Here is a 12,057-nt window from a genome sequence, read left to right as displayed (position 1 = left end):
CCACCCCCACTTACCCTCTGGAGCAATGTCCTTCAGTGGAGCAGACTTCCAAAAGTTCTGATTTTGTGCCCTGCTGCTCCACTGCTTGCTGGGAGCCAGCCCCCACCGGTCTATCTTCCCATCATTTTGGATTCACTTCTCCACACATTCTATGGTTCAGAAAATGGTCAATTTTCTATTTCTAGAATTGCTGCTCTTCTTCTCTTCGATCTCCTGTTGAGTTTGTAGGTGTTCAGAATCGTTTGATAACTATCTAGCTGAAGTACTGGGACCTGAGGTCATCTCAGTCTGCTACTCCTCCGCCATCTTGGCCCCAGCCTCTATGGGCACTTTAAAAAGCTTCATACTTACAGTAACGGCACAGCTCCTTTTCCCTTTTATTTAGTTATAAAACCTAAGACTGCAAGGATCTCAGGAACCTACCTATTTCTTTTTGTATCAATGACTGTTCTTCGGTATGAAAGAAGGAATGTGATAGTCAAAAGTCATTTTTCTCACTGCAGACTCTTTAACTTTATCATAGAAATTCTGCCTAGATTCTGGCAGTAATCTGATTCCAAACATCAGTTTTTGAAATTGTGGAGTATTTCTCTTTTCCTAAACACCTGTGAGTATCCATCTGGGAATCGTGAGGCAACTTTCTAGCCTAGTGCCATTTTAAACCAGAGATCCAAAACATCTTATAAACAGAAATAAGATTGTATTCAAAATATTGATTTGTTACTCTGTACACTACACTCCTACTTCATCTTTGTGAATAAAAATATAAATTCTTCATTGTGAAAAAGATGCCTCTATGTCAAGGCAATATTTGAATAAATGTCTGTTAAGTTAAAATTTTAAGCTGTAAGTAGTGAAGTCCTAGTGCCAAAAGGTGGAGATACTGTTTTCTGAAATAAAAGTTCTATGTTAACAATTACATTTAAATATATATATATATAATATCCAATCACTTTTTTTCCAAACTGCTGCAACTACTTTTACCTGCTCAATATAATAAAATATTCAAATTAAACTTGGAATATATTGAAAAATCCAATGCTATAATTGCAAAGGTTTAATTATAGTAGAACATGGGAAAGATTTTGTCTTTCATTGCTGAAAGAAATATAAACAACATATGTTTACATCATTTCTGCTTGGCATCTAAGAGAGTTTAATCAAAATAATGAGTGGTATACTTATAAGAAAGTCCATTCTTAGCCTTTCCATATTTAAAATTTTTATTTTTTAAAAAATAAGAGATAAATGTTGAAGTAATGTTTTATGTCTAATCACTATGTATACATAACAGATACCCATCACCTTCTTTTGGTGAAATGGATTTGTTCATGTAGATTTATGTAATAGCAATATAGACTTCACTAAGAAATATTTATGTGGTGAGTGAATATAAATAGTGGACACAGAGTGAATGGAGACACCTGCTATTCTCCAAATTTATTTCCACCTGGAAGCATAATCATAACAGATAACATTTACTGAGAATATACTATTTGCTCTGTACTGTGTTAATTATTCCTGTTTTAAAAACCTGTTTAATCCTCCTATTTTACACACAAATTTACTTATACTTATATATTTACTTAAATTATTTATTAATTAATAATTTAGATATATTATAAAACATGGAAAAATTGGGAAAAACATGGAAAAAAATTAAGTTGATGACCTAAATGTAAAATAAATAGTCCCTAAAAGGTAGGTATACATTTTCTTCTTATTCTACAGATGAGAGAACTGAGGATCCATGTGGTTACAGAACTTATGGAGCGATTTATGTAATTCTTAGGAAAGATTTCCTATAAAAATTCTGTTAGTCTACTAAATGTATATAACTTGGACTTCGGTATTACATTTTCTAAAATGATTTTATAATAGTATGGTTACTAAGGATGTATAACTCAGCTACTACTCATATCAACTTTCATAATTTCAGATGCAAATTGTTTTTGCTAATGTTATTACCAAACCAAAAACTTCATGTGTTCCATAATAGTTCTGTTAGGTTCCATTTTTTCTCAGACAAAAGTGGAAGCTAACAAGAATTAGCTAAATTGGAACTCAATGATAAATTATGACAACATTAATGAGGGAAAACCCTGTAATTCTTGCCATTGAACACATTAAGCTCCTTAAAATTCATGTATTGAAACATAATTTTATGTCCATTTTCATGTGACTATGAAATACTCAGGGCTGAGGTTCAAGACTTATAAAATGGAAGCAGCATGGTCTTTAAAGGGCAGATGGTCAGGAACAGATCTTGCACGATATTAACAAGAGAAGCATGTATATAATACTGACCAAAATGTGCTTTTTAAAAAAGTAATAGAGGGGTGCCTTCGGCTCAGGTCATGATCCCAGGGTCCTGGGATGGAGCCCCACATCGGGCTTTCTGCTCATCGGGGAGCCTGCTTCCCTCTCTCTCTCTGCCTGCCTCTCTGCCTACTTGTGATATCTCTCTCTGTCAAATAAATAAATAAAATCTTTAAAAAATGATAATAAAATTAAAAAAGTAATAGAACACAGATTGTATTGTATTCTTTCTGCTGTAATAAGAGTAGCAATTTTTTCTATTTTTTAAAAAGGTTTATTTATTTGTTTGTTTGCTTATTTATTCAGAGACAGAGAGAAAGAGCACATAAGTAGGGGGAGCATCAGGCAAAGGGATAAGCAGGCTCCCCACTGAGCAGGGAGTCCCATGCAGGACTCTGTCCCATGCCTCTGTGGTCATGGCCTGAGCCAAAGGCAGCTCCTTAACCAACTGAGCCAATCAGGAGTCCCTTCAACACTATTTCTTGTAATGAACAACAGAGTATTGTATTGGGTAGTGTCGAGATTTTTACAAACCAGTTTGGATAAAATCAGTTATAGTTAGTAAGTTCAAAATGTCTGTGAAATATCAGATAGCCTGGAGCTGTGAAGAAAAGTGAATTCAGGAACTGTCTGTACATAGATGGTGTATAGAGCCAGGGGAATAGAGGAGGTCACCTAAGGAGAGAGTTTAGAGAGACAGAACAGAAGAAAGGGAGTGAAGGGGGGACATAGTACTCTTTGCATCAGGTGAGAATCCTTATTCATATCATCCAGTCCTTCTGATCATTCAGAACCCAGAAATAATTATTAAAGTAGTTGAACTAAAATAATCAATTGATGAAACTGTGACCTTTTATAATATTGATTTAACTTTCTATATTGGAGGAGCATCGAGTGGTTAAGCCTATCTTCTTTCTTTCTATATTGGAGGAGCAGCCTTAGTTGGTTAAGCCTATCTTCACCTCAGGTCATGATCCTGTGGTCCTGGGACAGAGCCCCCACATCTGGCTCTGTGCTCTGCAGGGAGCCTGCTTCTCCCTCTCCCTCTGCCTGCTGCTCCACTTGCTTGTGTCTCCATGCTGTCTCTCTCTGTCAAATAAGTAACTAAAATCTTTTTAAAAAATAAAATAAGCTTTCTGTATTGGAGATAAATATATATAATATATATCTTCACTATGTACAAACACTATGGATATATTAGATGATTCATTAGTGGAAAAAATTTAAATGTATATTTTATTCACATACCATGTTACTTTTATAAAAGGAGCTTCAAAGAATTCTGATGTATGTATTAATGGTTTATTAATGCCCTTATCAACAGAATGAAGTCATTTGGTTTTCAATGTTTCATGGTTTATAGTTCACTTGAGGCTTAGATTAATTTCATTTTTATATGCCATTTTCAATCCATGTATTTCTGCAGTTCATTTAATCAAGCTGGTTTTTCATGAAGGAAAATTAAGTTGAAAAGCACAAAATCACAAAATAAGTTTAAAATTTAAATGGACTAAAGTTGAACATATTATCTTTGGTAAACTTTTCAGTGCATTTGTATATCAGAAAAAAGTGCACTCTGAGTCTTTGCTTTTAGAGGAAGAAACTTAAGTCTCACACAAAGGAATCTGAAAGAAGGAGTAGAAAGGAAATTTAAATGTACTTTCTAATTTTAATTTAAATTTACGATCTAGGGGTGCCTGGGTGTTTCCTTCCTATTCAGTAGAAGTTGAATCCAATCAATATTTTTTTCCATGTATCTTTTTACCTGTTCAGTCCCGGCTCCATGGGACCTTACCCACTTAGAACAGCTTACCGTCCTTTCCCAAGAATGAACTTCTTGCTTAGACAACTGCCCCAGTCTTGACCCCTCCAATTCAACCTTCCCTCAGCTGCTAAGATCCTTCTACCAGTTCTCCCATTTCAACTGCTGTCTTCCTCTAAGCCACCTGTGTCTCGTGCCTGTGTACAGCTATGACATCCTACAAACCAATTGCTGCAAAAACTGGCCATATTGGCCCATTGCTCAAAATTCTGCAGAGGCATCTCATTTCAAGTATAATAAAATCTAGACTCCTTACCATGTCCTTTATGATGTGGCTTCTGCCTATGCCACTGATTTCCATCTCCTTCAACTTTTCCCTGATTCAAAATCACTACTGCATGATTTCTTTCTAAACCATAGCCTGCAAAATTCCTTGCCGTCTCAGAAAATTTGCTTTAAATCCTCTTTACATAGTCTTTCAAGTGGCTTCTTTCTCAAAAGTCAAGTCCCAAACCAAATGACCTTCTTTTTTCTTATAAATATATTTTTTTAAACTTTTATTTATTTGACAGACAGAGATCACAAGCAGGCAGAGAGAAAGGGGGAAGCAGTCTCCCTGCTGAGCAGAAAGCCTGATGTGGATCTCTATCCAGGACCCTGAGATGACCTGAGCCAAAGGCAGAGGCTTTAACCCAGTGAGCCACCCACACACTCCTCCAAATGACCTTCTTAAGAGATCTTCATTGAATACCTGATCTCCCTCCCCTTTGAGCTCTCCATTTAAATAGCATACGCTAACTTCTTGATAGATTTCAGTTGATTCCTGAAATTATCTGGGGTACTAATGTGGGCTCTGGACTTATCCTACCAGGTTTCAAACACTGGCTCTTCCACCTACTACTAGCTTCTACCTGGGAAAGTTTTTAAATTTCTATTTCTTTCCCTCTAAAATGGGGTAATAATACTTCATAAGGTTGTTGCAAAAGTTAAAGGATTTAAACCTAAACTTCATAGTACAATGCCTTGTTAGTCATTATCATTTGCTGTAGATATAGAAGAATCAATAGTAAAATATAGCTCTTTATAAGTTTGTCCACTTCTGTAACTATGACATCTAGAACACAATCTGGCACTCCATAATAGATCCTCAATAAAAGCATAAGCCACTGTCACCTGACTGGTGACCTGGTGAAGGACAGCTCTGATCAGAGAAATACTGATGTGTTTTAAAGTAATGTGGGAAAGTTTATGTAATTTGCCATTCTTGTCTTTGGCTCTAGTTGAAAATTTCTAACAGCCAAATATATTCACCCTTCAACAGCAAATTTCAGTTAATGAAGATCTGGATACATGGGAAATCACCATCTTACAAAGTTATCTGCATGAAGCAGATCACAAAGAAAATTGACTTTCAGCTATGAGGCTGATATTAGAAACAAACCCACCAGGTCTGGATGGGACTGGGGAGTATTAGCCAGTTTCCCTGGATCAGAACTAGGGAGAAGACACCTGGAAATGACCCACAGATATAGAGGGAATGAACTTAGTGGGGCAAATAGGTCTTACGCTTCCAATGGTCAGGACTGGCTCAAAAATGGAACAGAACATGCCCTATAAATAAGCTCTATTAGATCACATTAGCATATCCATCTTGGGCTCTTCTGGAGAAGTAAGAAAGGAAAAGAAACCAGATACAGATTATAGGTAACTTTTCTAAATGTTGTTTATGTAAGTTGGTTCACATTTGGATAAAATTGACAACACCCTATTTTCAGACTGTTGATAAAATCGTTATGTTAAGGTCATGTATCATATATTGATTTTTACTGCGTATTATTAGGAAATCCTGTCTAGGTTGGATATATTCTTATAGGTTATGAAGCAAAAGGAATATTAAAGCCTCTTGCTTTCCTCAGATTGTCTCAGATGAATGATCTTAGTTTAATGGGACACACACACAGGAAAACTGAAATCTGCCGTTTCACCTTATCAAATTGTATATCTCTGGACCATTCACTGTGTTTGTAACTTTAACAGGTCCTATTAGATACTGGATATTCTGTTTGGCTTTTTTTTTTTTTTTTTTTTTTTTTTGGCTGTAGCATCTGTTCCGAGTGTCAGAGTACAAATTTAGAAACTTTTATGGAGAGCTAGCAGGTCATCATTTCACGAACCGATCTGTTATAAATTTCTCAAGTAAAGCTCCATTGCTTGGAAGATCTTTTGGCATAAAAAATACAAAGGTATGTATCTAATCCTTCTAATAAACTTGGCATTTAAACAAAACATGAAACTGAGTTATGTAAGGACTCTCTTACCCATAGTCGTGTTACATAAAGTATTGAATGTTATGAAACCTTACTGTATTATGTGACATTACTCTTCATGCTTTATAATAACATGTTTTCATGGACTGAGAAAGTTATGCTATTAAATTTTAAATTCTTTAAATTATAACTTATTAAAAGACTTAACACTCTCCAGGTCTTGATTTTAGTTTACATGATTCATCATAATTCATAGCTACTTTCACACATATTACTAATGAAAAATCCTGATTTATGAAGTCAAATAAATGAACTGCTGCATCTAATTTTAGAAAAGCTTTCTGTATTTCCACAGAACTGTAGAAATATGAAGTATTTGACAGTTGCTCAAATATTTCTGATTAATGAAGCTCTTAGAGCTAAGGCTGTTTATGCAATTTCATTTGAAACTTATTATCAGTATTCCATAAATTATTAGATTATGTGGATTGCTCCTCATCATTTTTAAATTCACTCCTTTGAAATAGAATCCTTTTTAAAAAAAATAAAGATTAACATGTTGAGTTGAATAACCATATTTCTGCACTTGAAAAGATTCTCCATTCTGTAATTTTCATCCAAAAAGCCACTATACCTTTACTTTCTTCCCCACATTTTTCTCCTCTCAAGTCCTTTTTCCTTCTTCTGGTATTTCTGGGCACTAGGTGTAAATCCAGATCACACACTCTTCTTTGCTCCCTGAGTGAGTACAAACTAGGTAGAGAGTGTGTATAGGAAGATAAGGCTCCCTTAGCAGAACTGAGCCTTCCTCCCTCTAACTCAGCCAGAAACCTAGGAGTAGCCGGCAAGGTATGAGAAAAAGGAAAATGTTCCAAATACATTTAAGGAATTGGAAAGTAAAACTAGGAAATTGATTTGTAGGATTTTTTTGTTTTGTTTTGTTTTGTTTGTTTGTTTGTTTGTTTGTTTTGTGGAGGCATGGGGGAGGCTGTTAGCACATGTTAAAGCTCTAGGAAAAATGAAACTCAAATAGAATTATCATCAACCATTTGTCTTCTGGCTTGCAACATGTGTGCACACATTTAAAGTGAGGAATTAACATTGTTTAAGCGAAAACTTTCTAGATGTATACTAATTTAAAAATCTTTTTTTCTTAAAATGCTGGGAATAAGGAATTTGGTGAAAAATATTAGTTCTTTCTTGTCAGTTAATTTAGTCAAAGTCAAAGTGCTCATGAAAGAAAATTTCAGAAAAGTTTGTTGAAGAAACGCATTTTATAAATGACTTTCTAAATTCATTTCCATACCTTTTCCTAATACTTAATTGAACCCATCCAAAGAGTACCTTGTTCTCTAACAGGAATCCATCCATAATCACATTATCAGTTAATCCTTGTAAATATCTCGAGTTCTATTGACTCATTAAGTTCACAGTAAAAAACATTCTTATTTTTCAGGATGTCAAACTTGGGACAATTTGACTACGATTTTTACCAATCTAATTATACTATTGATAATCAGGAGCAGAGTTCTGAAGATTCTAATACGTATGCATATGTTTATGGATCTAGAAAGTAAGTATTTTATATTGAAAAAATATGCTTTTGTTTTAAGAAGGTGTGATATTTTAGTAAGGGATTTCCACACTGGGAGGGCTTCCTTGGGGAAAGCAAAAGTTCTCTCCAGCATATCTTGGTAAAATACCCAAGAAGAAATGCCAGGAAAGGTCAGAGAAATTAATTCAGTTCACCTCAGGCCCATTTATAGGTGGGTGGCTGGGCTCTTCTTTTCAAAATACCACTTAACAGGGAGCCTGAATATAGGCCCTGGACAGAACAGAAAACATTTTCATTTCACATGATATTTTTTGAGACACTGCTCAAAAAACAGATTTTATTTGACTAGTAAACATTTATCAAGTGCCTGCTGTCTGTTAGGAATCCCAATTATAAAAAAGAAGTCTATAATCTTTCCTTCATAAAATTTAAGAATTTATGTTGACAGTGGCAATTAAATATGTAATTATAATACAGTGTGAAACTCTTAAATGGAATTGAAATAAACATATTTTAGAATGTGTTAGTTTTTAAAAAAATTTTTTTTAAATTAACATATAATGTATTATTAGCCCTAGGGGTACAGGTCTGTGAATCACCAGGTTTACACACTTCACAGCACTCACCATAGCACATACCTTCCCCAATGTCCATAACACAACCACCATCTCCCTACTCCCCTCCCCCCAGCAACCCTCAGTGTGTTCTGTGAGATTAAGAGTCTCATATGGTTTGTCTCCCTCCCAATCCCATCTCGTTTCATTTATTCTTTTCCTACCTCCCAAAACCCCATGTTGCCTCTCAACTTCTTCATATCAGGGTATATCATATGATAATTGTCTTTCTGATTGACTTATTTCGCTAAGCATAATACCCTCTAGTTCCATCCACGTCATTGCAAATGACAAGATTTCATTTCTTTTGATGGCTGCATAGTATTCTGTTGTGTATATATATATATACACCACATCTTCCTTATCTGTTCATGTTGATGGACATCTAGGTTCTTTCCATAGTTTGGCTATTGTAGACATTGCTGCTATAAACATTCGGGGACACGTGCCCCTTCGGATCACTATATTTGTATCTTTAGGGTAAATACCCAATAGTGCAATTGCTGGGTCATAGGGTAGCTCTATTTTCAACTTTTTGAGGAACCTCCATGATGTTTTCCAGAGTAGTTTCACCAGCTTGCATTCCCACCAGCAGTGTAGGAGGCTTTCCCTTTCTCCGCATCTTTGCCAGCACCTGTCATTTCCTGACTTGTTAATTTTTGCCATTCTGACTGGTGTGATGTGGTATCTCGTTGTGGTTTTGATTTGTATCTTCTTGATACCGAGTGATGTGGAGCACTGTGTTAGTTATTTTGAGTTGACAATTCAACTTGAGTTGAAAATAAAAATGATGAAGATTTTAGTAATTTAGCCTTTACTAGGGTAAATAGGGCATTTATGGTAGGAAGAATCGGTTCAAGTTCTGGCTCTAGCCTTTGTAATATTGGGAAAGATTTTTAACTTCACTTCCTGAGTACATTACACTGAGAAATAAGGACATTAATAGTACCTACTTCCTGAAATTATCATGAAAAACAGTTGTGCTAACATGTAGGATTAGCGCACTTAAGACTAGTGAACCGTGAGAAGAGTCTTCCTATGAATTAGGTACTATTGTGAACTGCATGTAAGTTAACTCATTGGATCCTCAGACAATCCTGAGATGAGAGCTAGTATTTTTCCCCGTTTTACTTATGAGAAAACAGGAACCAAGAGAAATTAAGGAACTTTTTCAAGGACACACAACTAAAAAGAAATGGGGTTTGGATTTTAGTTCGAGGTTGTTTGATTAGACCCAATACTAGGGTAGGCATATAATTTATTATAAAATCAAGACATCTGAAAGAGTAAAATGTATGCTAGGAATAATGATGTTGGTAAAACGGAACTACAACTAGGTCATCTTAGGTAAAGATGGGATGTGTAGTCACTGCTTCATTTCAACAAGTTTAAGCCAAATAACCGCATAACAAATATTTCAAATTTATTAATTCTTGAAGTTTCATTTTCTAAACACAGATAAGTGCCTTGAAAGCTCCAGATAAAGGAGGAAAAGATAAAATAAATACATCAAGCAATGGGAACTCTTCAGTTCCAACTATGAACAGGACAGTTCGGAAATTGTTTCCACTAGCTGATCACTCCTGAAGACACAAGAGATAGGTGTTGTTTTCTAGCTACTCCTGCTGAACCATTACTCTACAGTGATAGGGAAAGGATTGGTATAGAATGTTTTTAAAACTATCAAAGTTAAACCTCTGGAGTTTTATCCCATCAATGAACCTAGTCTATGTTGTCCAGTTTCAGTCAGGTACCATAAAAATTTCCTAAAATGAAAAACAATTTATACTGCCTCCTTCCTCCTTCACTCTCTTTCTATGAATATTATCATTAGATTTTTTAAAAATTTATTTTTTAAATTAAAAAATATATTAAAAATATATTTATAAGAAAAATAGGATAGAAGAGTAAGGCTGTAGAGATTTGACTCAATCATTGCAGAATCTAACTACAGAAAAAGAACTTGATTGTATTTCATTTATTATTTATACTTTGAAGATCAAGAAAAAGTGGTGCCAGAAAAGTGTTAATCAGCTTGGACAATAAAGTGTTACAGGATGGTAACTCAAAATATATTATCCAAAATCTAATAGGATTTTTCTGCTCTCTTCTCCTATTTTAGTGAAAGAAACTAATCACCTTCTGTTTCTTTTCTTCAGATGGAGAAACACATGGGTAGCATCTATGATCTACATTTTCAAACTAAACGAAACTAAAAAATCTAATAAGAGAGAAACAAAGCTTTCTCTTTATGCAGGGACTCATGGACCACAGCTTTCTTCCACCACCCAATTTTATTTCTCTATTTGATTATACATATCAACATTGCCCAGAAACCAAGATGAAAATGAGATGGAAATGAACATAACCAAACGGGGAAAACTCAAGATTATATTATTTTACATTGATGGCCTAACCTGCTTCAGTTCCTTAGCATTTAAATCCAAGTTGTGATTTGAAGACAGTAACATTTAAATTCCAATCCACACTGCAAGTCTCAGGAATTAGAAAAGGGCATATTAGCTGTGGTAGTTTTATGAGGTACATAAAATATGGAGTCAACTCAGTGACTTACTAGGGTACATCAAACTCCAGAGATTCGATCTTTTATTCATACAGTGAATAGTCCAATTAAAATACACCCCAAAACAGAAAAAGATGCTAACCATCCTGGCAAAAGACACAGGAATCCAGAGGATAGTTTTAATCAGTCTGTCCATCCCCACTCTCATATATGGGAGTGAGCTTTAAAGATTTTATGCACGTATGTATATGTAAGTACATATTTATTTGAGTGAACTAGTGAGCACGCATGCGTACACATACACACACTTGCCTGAAGGACCAGGGGAGGGGGGAGGGGAAGAGAGACAGAGGAAGAGAATCTTAAGAAGTCTCCACTAGGTGTCTCTGTTGGAGATTGCTTAAAAAACTTGCTCAGTGGCATACTGATCTGAAAGCTGGTTGACTGTAATTACTAAGACCATAAAAATATTTATATTAAAAACCAAGTTTTCTTATTTTAGGGTAAACAAGAAGGAGTTTCCTTATTTTAAGCAACTATTCAGTCATTCAGATAGACACTGTTTCCAACACCTGTAACCTGTCACCTGGGCTATATTTTCCCATACTTTAAAATGGGAAATCTATTCCAATTATTTAGAGAAAGAGTAAGATATTTCCACAGAAAAGGAGACAACAACTGGAAAACTCTCTTTGAATGTCTTCATAGGACTTTAACAGACTGATACTGAATCCCCAGCTTTTCTGAATCCCCTGAGCTGATCTTCCTCTAGTGTGTCAAGCATAGTTTTGACTCTGCCAATGGTATGTTGTCACCGTGCACCTGCTGGCTCGGCCAGAATCTGGGAATGATGTAAATGTCAGGTCCCCTGCTACCATTCCCTAAAACACACCACCCTTCAACTGATCCTGTACGTTTTGTTCTTACTGGGGATATTTAAAATACCAGATTTTACTGGCTCACCTGGAGACTGACATAGACAAACTGTTTCTGGGAGTACCGACTGTATTTTTTTA

The 12,057-nt window shown here is 35.3% G+C and overlaps 1 protein-coding gene across 1 annotated transcript in view; it reads left to right on the top strand.

The window, feature by feature from the left end:
• Positions 1-6,204: 6,204 nt before the first annotated feature.
• The window catches only part of YIPF7 (Yip1 domain family member 7), a 32,811-nt gene continuing 26,958 nt past the window's right edge, over positions 6,205-12,057 (top strand). Inside the window, exons 1-2 of the mRNA XM_004764903.3 lie at positions 6,205-6,324; positions 7,805-7,921. Of these exons, the coding sequence (XP_004764960.1) occupies positions 7,806-7,921 (116 nt within the window). The 5' untranslated portion in view covers positions 6,205-6,324; position 7,805. The remainder of the gene's footprint in view (positions 6,325-7,804; positions 7,922-12,057) is intronic.

Source organism: Mustela putorius, unplaced genomic scaffold (genome assembly GCF_011764305.1).
Source record: "Mustela putorius furo isolate JIRA1106 unplaced genomic scaffold, ASM1176430v1.1 tig00000430_pilon_pilon_pilon, whole genome shotgun sequence".
NCBI classification, from domain to species: domain Eukaryota; kingdom Metazoa; phylum Chordata; class Mammalia; order Carnivora; family Mustelidae; genus Mustela; species Mustela putorius.
The sequence above is the reverse complement of the archived record's forward strand: the minus strand, read 5'-3'. Positions and strand labels throughout refer to the sequence as shown.